Below are 21,836 nucleotides of genomic sequence, written 5' to 3' on the forward strand. Positions count from 1 at the left end.
GGATGTCCTTCGTGAACCAAATGTCTAAATTTGTTGAAGAAGGTTAACGATTTGTCAGAGGCTGTCAAATACTTGCTTATGGCAGCCCTCTATTCACATGGATTATTTTTGTTAACATTTGTTAACAAACAGACAAGATCCCTCCTTCACCAATAGCTATAAAGCTACGAGCATCAGGTGAGATGCTAAGAAGGAAAATGGCTGTTGTTGAGTCACTTCTGCAGGTTGCCAGCACAGGCGCATTGCTCAGTGCTTTGCTGTTGTTACTGGTTTGGTATTTAGTTTCACCTGAATCCAGATATCAGAAAAAAGGAAAAAAGCCACCAGGACCCAAACCACTGCCGCTGCTGGGGAATCTACTGATCATTGACCTCACAAGGCCCTTTGACACTTATTTTAAGGTGAGAACTCAATGCATAATATGAACACTAATGTACAATTTTGAAATTTGTTTGTAAGTGTCCTCTGTGTGCTCCAGCTGTCAAAAACCTATGGAAATGTATTCCAAGTGTTTTTGGGGCCCAGAAAAACTGTAGTCCTAGTTGGATACAAAACGGTCAAAGAAGCACTTGTGAACTACGCAGAAGCGTTTGGTGATCGAGAAATTGGACCTGGTTTCAGGACGAAGAACGACGAACATGGTACGACTATTTTTCTATCTCAAATAAATGTACAAGTAATAAATGCAAGACATGTTGCAAAACAAATATGTTGTACAAGCTTTCAGGCTCTCATGGCCTCTTCAGGCCAGTGAAATGTGCTCAAAACTTTGACAGAAATGTCTCTAAATAAGATTTGGACACTTTAACAGTGAAAAACCTTTAAGTAAACATAAAACCTAGTATTTTTTAAAAGACCAGTTAGTTGTTAACCTGTACAACCAAACAGACACATTAAATGTCCCAGAAGCTGAAGGATAATGTGTGTCTAAGGGTGCTTTCACAGCTGCATTATTTAGTTTGGTTGAATCGCACTAGAGTTCGTTTTCCCTCTCGGTGCGGTTCGTCTGGGCAGGTGTGAATGTCGCAATTGCACTCGAGTTGGTAATATTTCCAGAAGATGACCATGTCGCAGTTTAGCTTAATTAATTCACGCCTTCTCCTAATGCCTTTGCCGTTTGCAATGGCAGTGATCTATACAAACTATAAAGTATACTATGACCAGGGATACATTCAGCCAGTGCAGCAACATTTTGTGTCTGCCGGTTTGTTTACTTGAGGGAGTTCCATTGGCATTTTCCCACATGTTAATTCTGACCAATCGAAAAGCAGTTTAGGAAATGCGTTCATTAACATCTGGCCAATGAGTGATGTGGATTTTGTCACATGACTGCATTTTGGTTCTTTTCAATTGGTTCTGACCAAAGCAATCAGTGTGAAAAAGACCTCTACGGCAGAGAAATGCTACCATGTATCATTTGTTGCCCTTGGTCCGGACCAAATGAACCGAGCCACAGATGTGAAAGCACCCTAACACTTGAAGTCATTCCTTTTCTGCTGGTATTGTTGCTGAAACTAGAAGTAAGATTTTGTGTGGATCAGGAATCCTCTTTTCCAATGGAGAGAACTGGAAAGAGATGCGACGCTTTGCTCTCAGCAACCTGCGGGACTTTGGAATGGGCAAAAGAGGAAGTGAAGAGAAAATCATTGAAGAAATTCATTACGTCAAAGGAGAATTCGATAAGTTTGAAGGTACAAATTAAGACACGTAAATGCACATCTAAAAACATGCTCTCGTTTTATAAGATCCATTGGGGTTTTTCTTGACAGGGAAACCCTTTGACACAACACAGCCTGTGAACTACGCTGTGTCAAACATCATCTCGTCTATTGTGTACGGCAGCAGATTTGAATACACAGACCCTCGATTCACAGAAATGGTTGATAGAGCAAATGAAAATCTTCGTCTTCGGGGATCAATTTCTTTGTTGGTAAATTTAATCTACATGTTAACTAGAACTCTTTCAGTGGGGACGTCCACAGATCTCATTGTTAATGACCTAAAATGATTTTTTGATAGTACATATCTAGAGAACACCAGTCAGTCTTTCTTGTGTCTCTAAATTTGTATTTCTAGCTTTACAATATATTTCCCTGGTTGGGTCCATTTCTGAAAAACAGCAAGGTTGTTGTAAATAATATTATCCAAAGAAGAACGCAGATAACAAAGTTAATCAATGCTCTACTGGAGACTCTGAATCCACATGACCCCAGAGGCTTTGTTGACTCCTTTCTCATCCGCAAACTGAGCGATGAGGTATGGAAATTTGCAACGATACCTTTTACAAAAATAATCCGGTTTGGAGTATTATTTTATTGAAGTAATTTCTATGCATTTTGTGGATTGCATTTGATAGGAATCTGGAAAGAAGCACTCATACTTTCATGAGAAGAATCTGACAATGACTGTGGGAAATCTGTTTGTCGCTGGTACTGACACCACAGGAACAACTCTGCGCTGGGGTCTGATGCTCATGGCCAAATACCCCCAGATACAGGGTAAAAACAGTTATTATCAAGAGTTTTCCCTCAATATTGAATACATTGTAGACCAAAGCACCAAATATGTGTTGGATTTGTCTGCAGATCGAGTTCAAGAGGAGATTGACAGAGTGATTGGCGGACGTCAGCCAGTGGTGGAAGACAGGAAGAAATTACCATATACAGATGCTGTGATTCATGAAATTCAGAGATTGGCCAACGTAGTGCCGTTGAGTCTTCCACATAAAACTAGCTGTGACGTTACCTTCAATGGATACTTCATCAAGAAGGTCAGCCAGAGGAACAAAAACAGTCTATCCCGAATGTATTCTTAGTTCTTCAACATTTTATGTTACTGCCTTATTTCAAAGTGTATTGAATTAATACTTTTCTTCAGAATTCTACAAATACGCCATATGCCTTTGCTCAATAGTTTATGATAGGCCTTTGGCACTAATTACAGCATCCACTGTTTTTGAGTATGATGCTACAAGCTTGGCACACACATTTTGGGCAGTTTCTCCCATTATTCTCTGCAGTGTTTCTCAAGCTCCATCAGGTTGGATGGGAAGTTTTGGTGCACAGCCATTTTCAGATCTCTCCAGAGAGGTTTAATTGGGTTAAAGTCTGGGCTTTAGTCTGGCCAATACTCTGCTGTGCCAGCTGCATTTAAATTGAAACCATTGCATGGTGCATGGTGCATGCTCCAATATGGTCTACGGTCATTTTCTTGAGCTTCAGATGAAACTTGACTTAATTTTGGGCGTTTTAAGTGTCTGATTTACAAAATTGTTCTTTAGTTAGTGATCTAGTAATATCTGTCCCGGATTCTGTGTCAAAGAGTAGATTGAGGCCTATGTTTGAATTTCAGTGTTATGTGCCCTGTTAAAAGACACATCTTGTGATTTATTTCATTTATTTTTCAAATATTCAATACTTTATTTGTTTTGGAATTAGAGTTTGTGTTTTTCTTAGAGTAGGATTGGGGTGTTTTGCCCCTTTTAGTGTAGTTAGTTTAGGTCGGGTGTCAAATACACTGAAGATTTTTTTTAATTATTATTTATTTTGTTGATAGTTTAGAGGTTAGGTTTCATTTTGGTTAGACTTTTGTTAATTTTGCTTTAGCTAACGCTCATCTTTTTTTGTGTGTTAAAGAGCTCCTATCATTGGTTTTTGAAAATGACCTTGTATGCAGTGTGTAACACAGCACTAAGTGAATGAAAACATCCAGCTGAGGATTAAATCTGAAAGTGCACCGTGTTTAAATACTACTCATTCTTTAACAAAATAGTCGACTCTGAGTCGAATAAATGATTCAGGTTGGGTTTGAATCTTTTGCTTGAACGTGTCGACATCGATAAGGTTCATCATTAAATATGTAGTTCCATATCCGGTAAAACGTGAACGCGCCTTTCTCTTCAGACACTAGCGGAGGCGTTGGGTATCACGGCAATGATCAGAACGCGAAGATAAAGATCACTGACAGATGGAGAGTTGGCTGCAGGGAATAAAGGGTTAAAGTTCATTTTTTACAACAACACCGTGGTATAGCCAACCTAGTGCTGTGTTTGTTCCTGTCATTTTTTTTTTTGATACAATAACCTATGCTGCAACATGGGATTTGTCGGCTGTTTTGAATTAAAGGAAGAAGCAGCAGAGACTACTAATGTATGGGATTTTGTCAGACTTTGACAGGGACATTATCAGTAACTGTTACAGTTCAAATGGACCAGTTTCTTCTTCCTCCAGATCATAACATGTAAGTGTGATTAAAACTGTTGCATCGTTTTGTGTAGTTTACAAAATGTGAATTTAATTGTGTGTTATAAGTTGTAATGGCCCAGCGCGGCTTGTACTGTATCTCTCAGGTAAATCTGTATAGTGCTATTCACATATTGTGTCCACAACCATGTTGAAAACGTGACGCGTGCTTCTTCCTTTACCGATATAAATGCATTTCTGAACTCGTGATCCTCTGCCGTTTGCCTTTCCTATAGCCACCTTCAGCTGTTTCTCACATGTGGTCAATTTTCAAAATAGTTTTGAAAACTGTGAGGATTAATACTGAATGTGTGTCGTTTTTACTTGAGGTTAGGTTTAAGAGTAGAGCAATATGCTGGTGTTTAACTGCATTGCTTTAATGCATTCCAGCATTGGGCTCACACACACTCTCTGCTACTTCATAGCTGTGGTGGGCGTTTCTCTCTGTCTCATGCTGAACGCAGTCGACCAATCACAACAGACTGGATCATCAGTCCAATCAGTGCAGCTTAGCTTCGCGCTAACGAGGGGTTTGGGAACAAATAAATCGCTGAACAAACCATATGGGAGTCGCTGGGATAATTAGGCAAAAATAAATGTATATTATAAGACAATAAAAGTGTTTTTTGACCCTGCGGAGACCCCCATAACCAAAATATGACCTTTTATAATGCAAAATAGAGGTTCTTTAAATATTGTAAGGATTTTTTTCGTATTATTGTTCGATCACCAATTGTACTACAGGACTACATTCAATTGTTTTGCGGCATGTGTTTAAAATTTGTTTTAAATATTTTCAATGCAGTTTGAGCGCTCTCCTTGCATTTAAAGATGATTTAAATTCATCTTATTTTACACTTGAACAACTAAATGAATGCTTAAGTCTGATTATGGATTATGTTTTAATTAAATTACATTAACGATGCTGTAAAATAAACCTTATGAATTTGAAAATAATCACTTAAACCTTTCGCCAGAAGTTTATCGCTGACTGGAAAATGCTTGCTGTGCATATACAGTGACCCATTCCTTGAACTTTATGGCTTGGTTTGTGCTCTGATATGCACTGTTAACTGTGGAGCCTTAGACAGACGTGTACCTTTCCAAAGCATGTCCAACTGAATGAATTTACAACAGGTAGACTCCAGTTGGGTTTTAGAAATTGAAAGATAATCAGTGGAAACAAGAGGCAGCTGAGCTGATGGTAAAGGCTGTGAATACTTAAGGACATGAGATAATTTTTTTCTTTAAATTGTTAAGATTTCAAATCAACATATTTCAGGGTATAGTTTGAAGAACGTAATGAATTTAGGAAATTTTGGAATAAGGCTGTAACATAACATAAAAAAGTGAAAAATTGTGAATATTATCCAGATGCAATGTGTGTATATATATATATATATATCCTAGAGAAGATCATGTTCAGGTCATGAAGATTTTGATCTTTTCTCCAATTTTCTAGGGGACCACTGTTATTCCTCTGCTGACGTCTGTTCTGAAGGATGAAAGTGAATGGGAGAAACCAAACAGCTTTTACCCAGAACACTTCCTTGATGAGAAGGGTCAGTTCATCAAGAGAGATGCTTTCATGCCCTTTTCTGCAGGTAAAGTTAAAAGTGAACATGAAAACAATGTGTTCAAAATGTGTCTAATTTGTATATGTATACACATATATATGTACACACACACAAACACACACGTGTGTGTGTAAATATACATATATATATATATGTATTTCTCTGTGGCAATCGGGATATCACGATAATTAACCCAGAAAAAAACAGCGCAATCACAACCAGACTGCTGTTGTGTTTGCGATAAGGAAAAGCGCTAAACACATGGGGGCATTTCTTCTTTCTTTCTGTCAACACAACAGACATTCCTGATATGCGAGTAAATCGGTAAAAATACAGCACTGCAACATACAAAAAAGAGAGATCGACTTAGAACATCGCTTACCAGTTTAATAATGATTTGATCAACTGTAATTAGAAATTACGCTGTTTTAATCTTCTAAGCAAGGGCTTATTATGCGGTCCTGGCACTATCTTGTGGATAGACAATGTCAACTGTCTTTGGCTAATGGACGCCGACGCGCTGTCTCTCAGAAATTATAAATATTTTAAAATAGGCACTATTCTTACAAATAAACTGCATTATCGTTTAAAAAAAGCAGCAAAAGTACATTATGTTGTCCAACAGCAGCAATAATTACATAGGCAATTATTGCTTTGTGTTCAATAGGTCTATTTATGGATATTTATTTTCTTTTCATGTGCCCTCTTGTTTTCCCCTCATTTCTCTCATGCTTTTGTTATAGGCTACTTAAGTGATATTTGTCTTATTGTTGATAATTAACTATGATTTGAACAAATATGATACGATTTACTCTAAAATTTAGTTCCTCATTCTCGTTATCATCAGGCATTCGAAAACATACTCAGGATCTTCCATAGCAGAGTACAAAATGCCTTCCTCCATTTTGTTAGCAACACTCTTCTTTCAACACCCCAAGGACAAAATCAAGCACCGTCCAACATTTTTTTTCTCATTTCAGATCAATCAGGTCTACGTCACGAGTAAATGAAGGACATTGTTAACTTCTTTTTCATGCCAATTTTTTAACAACATTTCAATTTAAAGTGGTGTATTATAAAAACTTTGTGAAGTCTATTTATAAACTAATTTCGAGAGGATCAGGTGCTTATGATTGCTTGCGGCTGGCCTCGCATTATCCAATTTATGATTCACCAATCAGATGACTCATAAGCCACTATAAATGCCCTAGGTTTCATACCACAGTCATCTTCGTTTTGAAGAATCCCCCCTTCCACCCCTACTCCTCCTTCTTTCCAAGATGGGTGGCACGGTGGCCCAGTGGTTAGCACTGTTGCCTCACAGCAAGAACGTCTTTGGTTTTAGTCATTACAAAGCCAGCCGACGTTTCTGTGCGAAATTTGCCCGTTCTTCCCTTGCTCGCGTGAGTTTCCCCCGGGCCCCCTGGTCTCCTCCCACCATCCAAAAACATGCAACTTAAGTGAATTGACTAATCCAAATCGGCACCATAGACATACACTTAGTAATAGTTATCTCTTAAGAGCAATCACTATCTGTACATTAGCTACTACAGCAGGGGAGTTCTCGAGATCTACCTGACCTCAAACTCCCCTCTCGCCTTGCAAATGGGAGGGAGCCCCAGGCTCGATGATCTTATGAGCTCAGGGCTCTCTCCCGGGATAACATGCCAAACAAGCTTTATAATCAATCATCAGTAAGTGTGAACTCTTGAAACAGTAGTTTGCATCACTGCACAATTACTGTTGATCTTTTTTCTTTAGCAAATCCATGATCTAGTAATAAATGTTTAGCTACTTAAATCTCTCATTTAGAGTTAAAACTGAATCAGCTCATATGAACTGTAAAGTCTTGCCTTCTTTGATTTGATTGGCTTCTTCAGTCATTCTGACATTGATGGGTGGTGCTAGACTGCTAGAGCAAACAAATAGAGCAGCAGAAACAATTAAGTGCATTTTCAAAGCCACATGGAGTCTACCTAGATATTTCAACAACAGCCTCTCTCTTTCTCAGGGCGCAGGGTTTGTCTGGGAGAGAGTTTGGCTAGGATGGAGCTCTTCCTGTTCTTCACGTCTCTCCTTCAGAGCTACCGCTTCACAACTCCACCTGGAGTGTCTGAGAATGAGCTAGATCTCATAGGAATTGTTGGAATCACGTTGAATCCGTCTCCACACAAGCTGTGTGCAATCAGACGCTCCTGATCCAAGAAAATATCAGCAGCCGAAGTCTTGTTCACACACCCTTCAGACTACATGACTTGATTTTGTCTATTAAATCTGTGTTTTTTCAAACAATGCAACACTATGGAAATGAACCACAACTCTGTCACCCAACAGCTCCGAAACCACATCCAATAGAGGGCGGAGTCACCAGAAAGAACAGAACACTATTGGCTGCTGTGTGATGATGACATCACTGACACAGCATTTGAAATCTTCCTGAATGGGAGCATATCTCAGCGGATCGAACACTCGTTTATCTGCATGGTTCAGCTGACAGACATGCTAGATAAGAGGTGCGTTTGACTTCATGCAGAGCTGCGCAGATCGATCGAAATCTGTCTTAAAGTGGTGCATGCTAGTTAAAAATTTTGTCTGGATTGATGCTGACTGTCACATGACTGTCACATGTGGCATCAAAGTATCGCGACAGCGCTCCGAGATCAGACGACTGATTCAGCCGGAGCAGCATCTGAAGTGCGACTGCAGGAGCTGCGATGACGATATTACACGATTGGATGAGTTCACAGCATGACAACAACTACGTGTGTTTCAGGTTTATTACTGGACAAGTTCCGTCTCCCAAATTTCAAAACAAACAGACATTCCCTCTCTATCTTGTATATATCATGCTTATCAAAAGACTACAAATATGTTAATGTAGTATCATATTTTGTCAAATAATTAGTTTATATTGACTAGATTGTTTGCATACGTTTATTTAGCTTTTTTAAACAAACTATTTACTGCGTTCAGCTCCATAAATGATTTAAATGATATATTTTAGTAAATAAACTAAATATTAACTCAAGTCTTATAGACTTTTAATAAAATAATCAGCATCACTGATTCTTTACAAATTAAGTTAAAAAAATATTTGGTAACACTTTATAATAACTACACACTATGAACCATTTATTAAGCATTAGTAAATAGTGAATTCATTATCTGTTAAGCATTAATTCTACATTAATGTTAGTAAGCAGTTTATAACTGCAGCTACAAATGCTGTATTCTTGACTTAAAAGTACATCTATTATGTGCTTAATAATTGTTTTCATGCTTTGTTAATGATTTATTTTTTATTACTAAATTTAGTATTTCATTATTTACAAACCAGTTATTTAAGCATAGTTGAGTGTGTTTGTTTAGTAAATGATAAAGTTAGTAAATGATTAATTAACTATTCAAATTAGCATTTATAAATCTTATTTTTCAGGCGTATACTAATAGTTAATTTGTATGTTAATAAATGCTTTATTAAATCAACTTCATCCAGTTTTGTAAGCTAATCATAAGTGAGGACTATTTATGCATTATAAATCCCTTATAAATGGCAATTAAAGGCTCAGTTATATTCTAAACAGGAAAAACGAACATAAACAACGTTCAATCCTATTCATTTGAAGATACATAAATGATACTGTACTTCAAATGAAAAATAAATCCTTGTAACCTTATCTAAAATAGAATCACTGTACAGTTTAAACACTGCATCCTATTATATTGTTACATTTTTATATTGTTGTTGTTCTATCAAATTTGATGTTATATTTTGACACGTGTTATTCAGCAATGTTTAAACTTTACAGTAATTTTACATTTTAGACAAGATTGCAAAACTTACTGTTCATTTCATACCAAGCCTTTACTTGTCATTTATAAGGGATTTATAAAGCGTAAATAGTCCTCACTTTAGATTAGCTCACAAAACTGCATGAAGTCGAGTTAATAAAGCATTTATTAACATGCATGGTAACTATTACTATATGCCTAATTAATAAGATATACAGTTTAAACGTTGATTTCAATAGTTTATTAATAATTTACTAACTCATTCTGAATGATCTTAAAAACCACCAACTACTGTTAAATACAAATGGTTTGTAAATAATACGATACTTAATTTAGTAATGAAAAATAAATCATTAACAAATATAAAATTACAATTAATAAGCACATTATAAAAGTGGTTGTAAGTCAAGAATACAGCATTTGTAGCTGCAGTTATAAACTGCTTACTAACGTTTATTAATATAGAATTAATGCTTAACAGATAATGAACTCACTAGATGCTAATGCTCAGTAAATGATTTATGGTGTGTAGTTATTATAAAGTGTTACCAAATATTTTATTAAATATAAAAATATATGAGATAAAATATTTTTTCTGTCAAGCCGCGTATGCAGAAGTGACAATGATGTAGCTGCTCTTTCTGGGAAATTTGTACTTAAAGTGTAGCTCATTTATTACAGTCCTTTTGTTCAATCTTTTGGATTAAAGTGCTTTTTAAAAAATGCTTTCATTATCCAAAATAATCATTGTTTAAGACTTAATCAAAACACCTTGTTTTGGGTTTTACACTAAAATATATTGGAAAGTTTTATATCTATAAATGTAAATAAATGCAAACCCCTTTTTAGCATATGCAAACAAGAAGTATTAGCCTAAAGAGTGATGTTTAAACTCCTAGAATTTGTGCTTATTGCTTTGTATTTAATAGGTTTATTCGTTTTTGTTTATATTACCCTCTCGTTTCCCCTTATTTCTCTCATGCGGTTGTTATATATTTAATTCATAATTCAAAAATGAGCTAGTTTGTAGAGACTGTATTCTGTTATATTCGTACTGTAAATCTTTTGTTGTTATAAATAAAAAAAAAAAATAAAATAAGGATGAATGCCATCATGACGTGATCGGTTATCATGACTGCCGCAACTTTGAGCCCCGAAGTGTCCGGCTGTCCGGCTCCGTTTTCAACTGCGCCCCCGCCTGCTCTCTGCTAATCTTGTTGATCACCGGCTGCAGCCATGGTTCAAGTCGAACGCACCTATTGACTGATTTGACTGTAATGTGTCAGCGAGCCTTTTTGACAAGTTGTTCAGTAGTTTGATAAGTACACATAAACACTGCCGAGCACTGATCACGTGCTGATTTTCCCAACACAATCTCACGGCAATTCGTAACTTTTAGATTTTGTGGCTAATTCGTACGATCTAATTCGTACAATTTAGTACGATTTGCTCATTCGCCAATGACGGTTGGGTTTAGGGGTGGGGTTAGGTGCCACGCCTCCTTTTTAAAATCGTACAATTTCGTACGACTGAACTCGTACGAATTAGCCACTAAACTGTCAAAACGTAAAATACTTACGTTTTCTCGTGAGATCAGGCTGATTTTCCCCATGATCATGGCCCGATCTATCGGTAAACTTGTTAACTTGCAAATCAGGGTAAAAATCTTCCGTTTTATGATCTCTTTTACTCCTTGAATGTATATATGTTAATAATAGCCCCTTTCACACAGTGATACCAGTAAATATCATGTCTTTACTGGTAAAATAAAAAAGTGCTGTTCACACAGGCAAGAACGTTCGGGAATTTTTTGGAAAAGACCATTCACACATCCATTCCAAAATACAGGTAAATCCTGACATCATTAACCAGAAATGGCCTTTAAACGGCTGCGCTTGTATTTGTAAACATAGAATGGGTCAGGCTTTTGTTGATGGTTTTACTTTTATCTAAAGCTTTAGCATTCATGCACCTGCTTTTGTCCCAGAGACATCCAAAGGCAGAAGCGCTAACCGCAGCTAAATGTTTACACTTTTGACTACATTACAAATTCAGTTGATGGATGAGTATTGTGAACAACTTTGAACACTTTCGCATGTCGAGATGTACATAATATGTGTGTGTGCTGGCGCTCACTGGAGCACGCGTCAAGAACTGAAGCAAAGCTTGAAGGTAAACAAACAGCGGTTTATCATAAGCATTTTATCGATAATTATTTACACAGTTGGCATTAGGAGGGAACAAACGTTATCTGACTAACATCTAGCAGCTAACTGTGTCTGGAAAAACATTTCAAGGCTTTTATTTTCATAAACAGCATGGATGTGAATGCGTCTGAGTGTTCTGATTGGCTGGACGTCTCACGTCAGTGCATTTGAAACGTGAATGCGCTCTTTCCACAATTTTCCTTCTGCGTTCACACATCGCAGCAACTATTCTTTCCGGAAAATTGCCGGAATGAATTCAGTGGTATTTTCAAAAAGGGCCTGTTCACACATACAGACCTTTCCGGAAAATTGCTGGTAATTTTCCGGAAAGGTCTGAATGTGTGAAAGGGGCTAATGAGCAAACTCTGTAACCAACCACTTCACCTTTTTTTTTTTTATAAAACTAAAAGTAAAAACCAGTAACAAGTGAAAATGTACAAATCATTAACAAATTTTACTGTGTTTGGAGAAATTAAAAGCTGTTCTGATGTAAATTGAGCAAGTTAATGACCTCCCGCACCTCCTGATGTGCGGCTGTGAAGTGTGAACACTCTTTTACAGAGCATTTGCAAAAAAACATTAAAAAATAACAGACAGGATGTTGTCGTTTAAATGAAATCTTGTCTTTTTATCTAATGTTACTTTTTACATCATCATTATGACTTCTACAGGCTGAGTTATTTCACATTATTGAATATTATGTCACCAACTTTTGTTTCTAAAAGTGTTTTTCATTATTAATCTCATAATTATTTATTAATTTCTAGAGTTCACACTTAGCTGATGATTGATAAGTAAGAGCGAGTCTGACATTCTGTCTCGGGAGAGAACCCTGGGCTCGAAAGATCCTTGAACCCAGGGCTCCCTCATCGGGTGAGAGGGGAGTCTGAGCTCAGGTAGGTCTGGAGAACTCCACTGGATTAAGAAAAAGAGGAAGGAGTCAGGGTGGATGGGGCGATTCTTCAAGACGAAGATGGCTAAAGTAAGGAAATCAGGCATTTGGATTCATCATTGATATATCATGTGATTGCTAATGGCCAGACAGAATCTGAGGATGTTTTTTGCTATTTCTGCTGAGAATAAAAATGCTTTGCTAAAAATCTGCGGATTTCTGCATAATTATTTTGGGAGTATCATAACGTAAACCTTAATATGTGAAATAAAAAGTAATACCTTTTTACCTTTTATTTAATGTTTAAAATGCAAATCCAATTAGATTCACTTTATTTGGTGAACAAAGCAAGCAATGAATATTTTTACATTAGTCAATAATATTACTGTAATTAATTTAAAAACTGAATAAATATAGATTTACACACATTTACTCAAGTAAATAAACAGAATTAATGATGGACTAAAAATCTGTGGAATTCTGCACGCGCAATTCCGTGTGGCCTTAATGGGGGACCAGCCATGGTCACACTCATACACGGAATCTGCGAACGCAGAATTCCGCAAACTTTACGCAGAATTCCGGAGATTTTTAGCCCATCATTAATTCTGTTTATTTACTTGAGTAAACGTGTGTAAATCTATATTTTATATATTTTTTTATTAATTACAGTAATATTATTGACTAATATAAAAATGTTCATCTGATTTTATGTACAATGCAGTTTGTACAGTAATATTTTCTGTCTTTTAGTAGATATATTATATGAGAGACTTGCTTTGTTTCCCAATTAAAGTGAATCTAATTGGTTTTGCATTGTAACCATTAAATAAAAGTTAAAAAGATATTATTTTTTATTTCACATATTAGGGTTTTAGTTATGATACTCCCAAAATAATTCCGCAGAAATCCGCCGATTTTTACCAAAATTCTCCGCAGAAATAGCAAAAAACGTCCGCAGATTCCATCTGGCCCTACTCATAAGGACGTGATCCTCTCAAAATTTGTTTAATTAGTATAAATAAACTTCACTTATGGTTGTTTTACAAAACACTGTTGAAAATAAAGAATACATTGTCAAAATAAATTGTCTATACATGTGATTTGAGTGTAAATCTGATCTCTAGTGGACATTTTTAAGCCTATCATCGTGTTTGTGCCTCACTAAATCAATTATGTGAGCATAAGCTATGTGTTCTTACAGATCCTAATGTGATTTTGTTTACCAATTCGTCTCGAGAAAGGTTGTGGGCTTTTTGGTACAATTTAAAATAGTTATTACACATGGTTTAAGGATACCACACATGATAAGAACAACTGAATTCTGTGTTTTATATTTCAATCAATTTCCTTTTAAAATGTAACCAAGTAAGAATAATAGATGGACACCTTGTCTCAAGCTTCTTCAAACTCAAATAGATAGATTTGACTATTTGTTGTAAATCTTGATTCATAGTATTTCAGCATTGCAAAATGTTAAATCACTTAGAAAAAAATCAGGATTGTGAATTTTAACAGTTGCAATATTTATTTAAATACTCAAATTAAGATTACTGTTGCTCACCTAAACAAGCAATTGGCGCAATGTAAGGCAGGAGTTTACTATGAGAAAAGTCACAGTATCTCTGTGTGTCACAGTTCAGAGCTGCTTATTTGCTGTCTATTAAAGTTCACTATGACAATTCTCTCATCATTTACTCACCCTTTACTTGTTTCAAACCTTTATGAGATAATTTTTTCTGTTAAGCACAAAAAAATATATTTTGAAGAGAGCTGGAAATCTGTAACCATTGACTTCCATAATATGTGTTTGTCTTACTATTCAAGTCAATGGTTACAGGTTTCCAGATTTCTTCAAAATATCTTTTGAGTTCCACAGAATAAAGAAACTAATGAATGTTGGGAACTACTTGAGGGAAATTAAAAATTAAGTAAATAAAACTTCTTGGTGAACTATTTCTTTAAGAAAAATAGATAATATCAAACTATAAAGTACATATATAAACCAAATAGTGTTCTTTTAATTATGTGCAATAATATTGGACAAAAACTTCTATGGCTTTAATAAAATTTATTAAATTGTATTAATTCAACAAATTTTATTTAGTGTTTTAACAGGCTGATAGAAGTTAATAATTAACTACATGGTGTCATACAAGTGTACGTAATCAACTATCTATGCAATTTCTTTTTTTTTTTTTTTTACATTTTGATAAAACAAAGTCCAGCCTTCACATAGCAGCTATAAATATACTGAGTGCATCAGTTGAGAAGTTCAGAAAGAAAATGGCTGTTGTTGAGTCACTTCTGCAGTTTGCCAGCACAGGCACATTGCTCAGTGCTTTGCTGTTGTTACTGGTTTTGTATTTAGTTTCATCTGGATCTGGATCTCAGAAAGAAGGGAAAGAGCCACCAGGACCCAAACCACTGCCCCTTGTGGGGAACCTGCTGACCCTTGACCTCACAAGAGCCTTCGACACTTTTTTTGAGGTGAGAACTCAATGCATAATAATGAATGGTAGCGTATCGTTTTGAGATTTACTTGTAAACCTCTTCCTCTGTGTCCTCCAGTTGTCCAAAACCTATGGAAATATATTCCAAGTGTTTTTGGGGCCCAAAAAAACGGTGGTCCTAGTTGGATACAAAACGGTCAAAGAGGCGCTTGTGAACTTTGCAGAAGTGTTTGGTGATCGAGAAATTGGACCTAGCTTCAGGATAATGAATGACGAACATGGTAAGACTTTTTCTGCATCAAATGAATGTTGTGAAACAAAGATATTGTTCAAGCTTTCAGTTTCTATGAAATATGCTCAAATGGGAAAAATTAGTGACAGACAATGGAAAACCTAATGTTATGTTATGTCTTATGTTATGGTGGTGTTGGTGTGAAAATCAAGAAGCATATGTTGATTCCTAACTTCATGTGGTGAAAAAGTAGTTTTAAAGTAATAGGTAGGGATAGCTGACATGAAACTAACGTTTTGACAGTGTGAGATCCCGAAGCGCAAGTGTTTTAAAACACTGCATCGAAACATGATCCGAAACATCCAGGCCATGTGACTAAGGTAATTCGAAACATTCAGGTCACGTGACTAAAGTGTTTCAAAACACCAGGGTACATGAATAAAGCAATTAAAGCATGGGTCATTTCAGAAGCGTTTCGTGACCTGGCGAATCTGTGTTTGACTGACAGGGTTGAAAAAAAACTTTTATCTCATGTAGCGTAGTGGACAGAGTAACCGTGTTGTAAATGGCTTGAGTTCAAATCCTGATTTGTACAAAAACTCTGAAATGATGACTTGATGTATTTTAATATTTTTTTATGACCAAAACAAGACATTTATTTACAAAATGTTCATTTGGATATCAGACCAATGTTAAAACAAAACATGCTACAAAAATAGAACATTTAAAAAATTAAGTCTATAGCTGCATGACCCTGGATTCAAACTCATTATCTTGGCATGACCGCTATTTTCGCTGTAGAGACTTCGAAATGTTTCGAAGCTTTCACAAATTTGCTTCAACTGTTTCATGAAGCCTCGCTTTGCCCACCACTAGTAATAAGAGATTAACCACAGTAAGTCTAGATCAGGGGTCACCAACCCTGTTCTTGGAGAGCTACCTTCCTTCAGAATCCAGCTCTAACCCTGATCAAACACTTCAGCTTGTACTGACACACCTGAGCAAATGAATAGGACCTGAAGCAGCACTTGATAATTACAGACAGGTGTGTTAGGTCAGAGTTGCAACTGAAATCTCCAGGAAGGTAGCTCTCTAGCAACAAGGTTGGTGACCTCTGGTCTAGATTATACATAGTTTATGCATATCGACTCATGGAGTCGTCTTTTTATGCTGGCGTTGCTGCTGAGACTCACAGTAAGATCTTTTGTGTGTGTGTGTGTGTGTGTGTGTGGATCAGGAATTGTCTTTTCCAATGGAGAGAACTGGAAAGAGATGCGACGCTTTGCTCTCAGCAACTTGCGGGACTTTGGGATGGGCAAAAGAGGAAGTGAAGAGAAAATCATTGAAGAAATTCATTATCTCAAAGGAGAATTTGATAAGTCTGAAGGTACAACATAAGACACACACGAACAGTCATGCTCTGTTTATACAATCTACTTTACTAACGTTTGTTGTTTTTTCTTGACAGGGAAAGCCTTCGACACAACACAGCCTGTGAACTACGCTGTCTCAAACATCATCTCGTCTATTGTGTACGGCAGCAGATTTGAATACACAGACCCTCAATTCACAGAAATGGTTGATAGAGCAAATGAAAATGTCCGGGTTGGTGGATCAGTTTCTATGGCTGTAAGTATATTTAACCTATACTGCAGGCTGTTCACAGAGATCTTAAAGTGTACTACAGAAGTTTTAATCGAATTTTTTGAAAAACGTTTCTGGAGAATATCTGTCACTCAGTTCTGTCACTGTCTTTCTTGTGTCTCTGAACGTGCATTTCTAGCTTTACAATATGTTTCCATGGTTGGGTCCATTTCTGAAAAGCAAAAGGCTTGTTGAAAAAAATATTATCGAGAGCAGAGCACAGATGACGAAGTTGATCAATGCTCTACTGGAGACACTGAATCCACATGACCCCAGAGGCTTTGTTGACTCCTTTCTCATCCACAAACTGAGCGATGAGGTACGGCAATTTGCAATGGGTTTGCAGTTTAACCAAGAGCTGAATAGGATGATTATACGTTATTTTACCATATTAAACTGGTATCAATTTTTAGAACAAATATGCATTGCATTTGACAGAAATCTGGAAAGAAGGACTCATACTTTCACAATGAAAATCTAATGATGAATGTGACAAATCTGTTTGTCGCTGGTACTGACACCACAGGAACGACTCTGCGCTGGGGTCTGATGCTCATGGCCAAGTACCCCCAGATACAGGGTAAAAAAGTTAGATGGGAAGTATTTCTCAACATTGAATATATTGTAGACCTAAGCACTAAATATTTGCTGCATTTACCTGCAGATCGAGTTCAAGAGGAGATTGACAGAGTGATTGGTGGACGTCAGCCAGTGGTGGAAGACAGGAAGAAATTACCATATACAGATGCTGTGATTCATGAAATTCAGAGATTTGCCAACATCGTACCACTGAATCTTCCACACACAACTAGCCGTGACATTACTTTCAATGGATACTTCATCAAGAAGGTCAGCCAGAAGAACAAATGCACATTATTTTATGGATTTATGAGAAAAAAAAATGATGAATTCAAGCAATTTTGGAATCATGTTTAGCGAATCAAGGTTTTGGTGTTTTCTCCATTTTTCTAGGGAACTACAGTTGTTCCTCTGCTGACGTCTGTTCTGAAGGATGAAAGTGAATGGGAGAAACCAAACAGCTTTTACCCAGAACACTTCCTTGATGAGAAGGGACAGTTCATCAAGAGAGATGCTTTCATGCCCTTTTCTGCAGGTACACTTAAACATAAATATGAAAACAATGTGTCCTGAAAAGTCTTGCAGCCTGTTGAAAAGGCTCCATTAATGTCTCTTTACTTCATATGATTCAAATGAATAAAACGACTCACTTAAACTATAATATTCACAATTCAGAGTAGTGCATTATAAAGACTTTACTGTAGTTTGCATCTGCGTGATTACTGTCAGTCTTTTTACTTCTATAGGAAAACCGATATCTTGAATTAAACGTTTCCCTACTTATTTCTCACCAAGAGTTAAAGGGCACATAGTTTACCCCTTTTTTAAGATTTAATAATAATATTATGGTTCTTCTGAGTGTGCCAGTTTAGGTTTAGTTCAAAACGCAGTTCAGATTTTTTTATTATATTGTGTTAAAAAGTGTAATTTTGGGGGTGTGTACACAGCTCGCTGTTCTAGGGGTGTGTTGCTTCATATGAAAATTAGTTTTGACTTCCTGCCCAACGTAACAAGAGGGTGGAGGCAAGAGCACCCCCGCTCTGTGTTTGGCAACAGACAGGCAGACAGAGAGAAGCAACATGAATGAGAGGACCAGCATTCAGCCATACATGTACGACTTGGACACAGACCAAGCAGAGAGTGCAAATCATTTGTGTCTTTGTATAGTTTTACAGCCTACTGTGTGCTAGTTTAAAGTGCAGAGCTTGTACACAGAGACTAATAACCACGCACACTGAATTAACTTTGAATGAGGCACCAGAGCCACAACACGGCACACTCAGACTGGCACATTCAGATGGCGCTCTGTAGCGTGGCAGAAATATGAAGTGTCTCGAATTGCGGCTGGGCGCCGACTTGAAGCACCGTTGTGTGTACCCTGATAGAAACCTATGCTTAGAATTCTGAAATGCATGGCGCTGCGTGGCGCGATGCTGAGCGTCTCGCCACGCAGAGCGGCGGTTCTGGTGTACGACCTGCAGGCAAGTTCGTTATTTTATTTCCAATGGAGGGACGTGAGGCAACGCTCTCGCACTTTCCATCTGCACCTAGTTAAGATCACAGGGAGCTTCTGTGACCGCGAGAAATGCAAACGGCTGAAGTTTAAGGTAGATGCAATGAATAGTAAACGTTTGCAAACCTACCTAAGCGATCATGTGGTGAATGTTGATCTTGTGCCCAATGAGCCTTACATCTAAAAATAGAGCAAGGGTGTTCCTTTAGTGACATCGCTTTGACTCACACGCTGAAAATGGCGGACGTGAAACAACAAACTAAGGATATGGTGATGCGCGCCTGTCAATCAATATTGGTGGGCGGGGGGACCACACTCCTTTCGTCAAGTTGCGGTCGATCTCAAAACTGCTCCAATTGGTCCACCGTTTTTATGTTGTTAAATTGAAAAAAAAAAAGGACTGGGTGTGTTTATATCACCCCAATATGATGGTCAATACACTATACCTACACACATGTCTGTCCAAACAGCTTTAAAAGAAGATTTTTCACCATAGGTGCCCTTTAAAACTAAAACATGACAAACTTTGTCATGAAGAGTTTTACTAATACCCCTTCAGCTTTGTTTTGATTGGCTTCCTTGGTTTTTCTGACGTGAGTTGTGCTAGACTGCTACCGCAAACAAATTACTTAGTACGGTTTCAAAGCCACATGGAGCTTACCTATATATTTTAACAACAGCCTCTCTCTTTCTCAGGGCGCAGGGTTTGTCTGGGTGAGAGTTTGGCCAGGATGGAGCTCTTCCTGTTCTTCACATCTCTCCTTCAGAGCTACCGCTTCACAACTCCACCTGGAGTGTCTGAAGATGAGCTGGATCTCAAAGGAATCGTTGGAATCACGTTGAATCCGTCTCCACACAAACTGTGTGCAATCAGACGCTAATGATCCAAGAAAATATCAGCACCTGACAAAAGAAAACAAGTACATATGAGATATGTGATGCCTGCACTTACTTTTTTTTACTTTTTTGGGGCCCCCCGAAACGGCTCATAGTCTTTAACCAATGCACATGATCACAAGATAAACTGAAAATCTCAATGAGCTACTGGTTCAACACTGCAGCTACACTGAATTTTTCACCAACTCAACATGCAGTTCCCTTCCTGCATTCATCCAACACTCATGCATGACTGTGAGGTAGCAAACCCAAAGTGTGCCCAACAATGAATTTGTCACACAGAAAAACAGGTAACACAGATAATTGAACTTGAAAACATTAAAACAATGACATGGCAGACCACAGTCCTGATCTAAACCTGATTGAAAATCCCTGGTAACAACTTTATAACTGAACTGTGAAGAGATCATTAAGATCACCATACCTGCCAACACTCCTGTTTTTCCCGGGAGTCTCCCGTATTTCAGACCCATTTCCTCCCACCTCCCGTATTGTTCTGTCTCCCGGAAAACTCCCGGAATTACAACCAAGCCCCTGCCTCAACTTTTGGTTCAGTTCTCATGCGCACCGAACCCACCGCACAACCATCTTCATACCTGCTTCCCAGTTCGAGTGCACTTTCACCCCCGCTCTTCAGTTTGCACGCACCCTGCCCCCCGCTCTGCACTATACGCACACTCCCCCCCCCCCCCCCCCCCCCCCCCCCCCCCCCCGCCCCCCACGCTTTTCACTTCACGCGCACCCCTGGATAAAATCTCCCGGATTTCATGATCCGAATGTTGGGAGGTATGAAGAACGCAGCAAAGCAGCGAGTGAGACTAGTGATGTCCATCCCTGGTCTTTGAGAGTCTAGTGATTTCTTTTCAGAGAGTAGTGATGTGGTGATGCTGCAGATTTGCTAAAGTGATTCAAAGCAAGGACGTTCACTCCCTACTCATTTTGACCACTTGTTATGTGTGATCTTTGTGCTACAACCATAGCTTTTCTGTAAGTTTGATTATTGTTGTTTGGTAAATAAAAAAAGTGCCTTGGTTATTTTCTAAAACACTGTCAACAATAAAGACTACATTATTTTTGAAGAAGTGCTTACAGATTTTTATACATGTACTGTTTGAGCAGCATGATAAGTGTTAAGTTTGAACTCTTTCATACATTTTGTTTTCTATGAATTAAAAAGGTAAAATAATTATGATACAAGGAAGATTCACATTAGAAAAAAAGAGCTTTATTTCAAATGTAAAAGACTATTAAACACTGCTGGCTTTTGAACCACCACTTTACCTCGATGTGCTTTATGAAATTGGTCACTGAGTTTTTAAACGGGAATATTTCTTTGACTATCATAAGAGGCACTTTTTTTTAGCTCGTTGGTTCCCAGTGTTCATCTTCATCCCAGTAGTTGATTATCGAAGGAATATTCTGTATTTTCAGCATGTTGTGAAACCCAACATGAACAGTACCTGCATGCTGTGACTAGCACCATCTAAACCATTTGAAAAAATTTTAAAAAACAGTGATACGTTTTTTTAAGCGGTTCTTTGACATTAACTGAATCAGAAAGCTGGTTTGCGAAAAAGAACTGAACTTACCATCACTATTATCAATTACTTGCTAGCAATACATGCATGGGCTTGCTCAGAAAATGAAATGAACTGTGGAGGTTGTGTGAGCACTTGATTGCACACGCGCAAACTAACTTATGTAAAGCAGCAGATCACTGATTGGTCAAACTGACTTGCAGTCTTTCCTTTGGTTTCATTTTGTAGTAAGTAATGAATGTTCTTCCGGGAAATGTACTGGAGTAAAAGT

At 37.5% G+C, this 21,836-nt stretch overlaps 2 protein-coding genes across 2 annotated transcripts; both read left to right on the top strand.

The window, feature by feature from the left end:
* Positions 1-197: 197 nt before the first annotated feature.
* Positions 198-8,658, top strand: LOC130217931 (cytochrome P450 2K1-like). Its single transcript, XM_056450091.1, has 9 exons — positions 198-401; positions 479-641; positions 1,542-1,691; positions 1,770-1,930; positions 2,077-2,256; positions 2,357-2,498; positions 2,586-2,770; positions 5,704-5,845; positions 7,830-8,658. The coding sequence occupies exons 1-9, from the start codon at positions 198-200 to the stop codon at positions 8,015-8,017; spliced, it is 1,515 nt and encodes a 504-aa protein (XP_056306066.1). The 3' UTR covers positions 8,018-8,658.
* A 6,322-nt stretch (positions 8,659-14,980) lies between these two features.
* On the top strand, positions 14,981-20,707 carry LOC130220865 (cytochrome P450 2K1-like). Its single transcript, XM_056453120.1, has 9 exons — positions 14,981-15,199; positions 15,281-15,443; positions 16,632-16,781; positions 16,863-17,023; positions 17,178-17,357; positions 17,477-17,618; positions 17,703-17,887; positions 18,011-18,152; positions 19,827-20,707. The coding sequence occupies exons 1-9, from the start codon at positions 14,996-14,998 to the stop codon at positions 20,009-20,011; spliced, it is 1,512 nt and encodes a 503-aa protein (XP_056309095.1). The 5' UTR covers positions 14,981-14,995; the 3' UTR covers positions 20,012-20,707.
* The last annotated feature ends 1,129 nt before the right edge of the window (positions 20,708-21,836 follow it).

The sequence above is a fragment of the Danio aesculapii genome, chromosome 3 (assembly GCF_903798145.1).
Source record: "Danio aesculapii chromosome 3, fDanAes4.1, whole genome shotgun sequence".
Taxonomy (NCBI): Eukaryota; Metazoa; Chordata; class Actinopteri; order Cypriniformes; family Danionidae; genus Danio; species Danio aesculapii.